At 46.9% G+C, this 960-nt stretch overlaps 1 protein-coding gene across 1 annotated transcript; it reads left to right on the top strand.

The window, feature by feature from the left end:
• Positions 1–10: 10 nt before the first annotated feature.
• LOC103375892 (phytanoyl-CoA dioxygenase, peroxisomal-like) lies at positions 11–954 on the top strand. The gene is made up of 2 exons (XM_008306187.1): positions 11–173; positions 297–954. The coding sequence occupies exons 1-2, from the start codon at positions 12–14 to the stop codon at positions 477–479; spliced, it is 345 nt and encodes a 114-aa protein (XP_008304409.1). The 5' UTR covers position 11; the 3' UTR covers positions 480–954.
• Positions 955–960: the final 6 nt, after the last annotated feature.

Here is a 960-nt window from a genome sequence, read left to right as displayed (position 1 = left end):
TTAAACCCTGCATGTGTCCTCAGGGTGGGGTGAACAAGATGTACCATGGAGTGCGAGGCTACGACCCGCAGCAGCCCAGGGTGCACCTGGAGATGGAAAAGGGCGACACGGTCTTCTTCCACCCGCTGCTCATCCACGGCTCTGGCATGAACCAGACGCAGGGCTTCCGCAAGGTACTGCATTACCCAGAATCCACCGAGTGTGCTGGCGTTTTGTGGAGCAGGCTGTTAAAGCAGCTCATAACATTTGTTAAGCTGCTATTTTTGTGTTGCCAGTGATCATGTGTGTGTCCTCAGGCCATCTCCTGCCACTATGCCAGCGGTGACTGCTATTACATCGACGTGAAGGGAACCACACAGGAAAACATTGAGAAAGAGGCGTTGGAGATCGCAGCGAAGAAGTACGGTGTGGAAGGCGGCTTTCACTTCAAGGTCAGACAATTTAGACATTTAATCGTCTCTGTGTTTGATACGATCTGATGACTGTTTATTATCAGTCGGACAAAAACATGTGAGCTCAGGGACACAAATTACTGACAGGATGCACATTATTCATATTTAGCGTGTGCTTCCTAAACGTGTCAATGCTAACATGCACTTTAAAGCTCAGCACAATGAGAGGCCAGTGGTGATAACAAGCTTTTCCCTGGAGAAACATAGAATCAGTGGAGGAAGGAGGGGCTGCTAAAATGGAAGCTCTGGCAAGTGGTAACTAGCAGCTAGCGTTAGAGTCTTCATGCATTGTACGAATGAAAAATGAAACTGCAGTGCTACTACATGCAGTGTTGATACTTAGCATCTTGTTACTTCCTGCAGGGGAACACTTTAAAGCTTAGGACAATGAAACAGGAGCAATCAGTGATAACAAAGTAGGAGAAGCTGAGGTTCTTTCACTACAAGGCACCTCTAAACTGTATAATGTTATGATTGTCATTTTTGCGTGTACTCCTCTGAGTGGTCT

This window comes from Stegastes partitus, unplaced genomic scaffold, assembly GCF_000690725.1.
Source record: "Stegastes partitus isolate 25-593 unplaced genomic scaffold, Stegastes_partitus-1.0.2 Scaffold3615, whole genome shotgun sequence".
Taxonomy (NCBI): domain Eukaryota; kingdom Metazoa; phylum Chordata; class Actinopteri; family Pomacentridae; genus Stegastes; species Stegastes partitus.
This window is presented reverse-complemented; position numbering and strand designations above follow the sequence as displayed.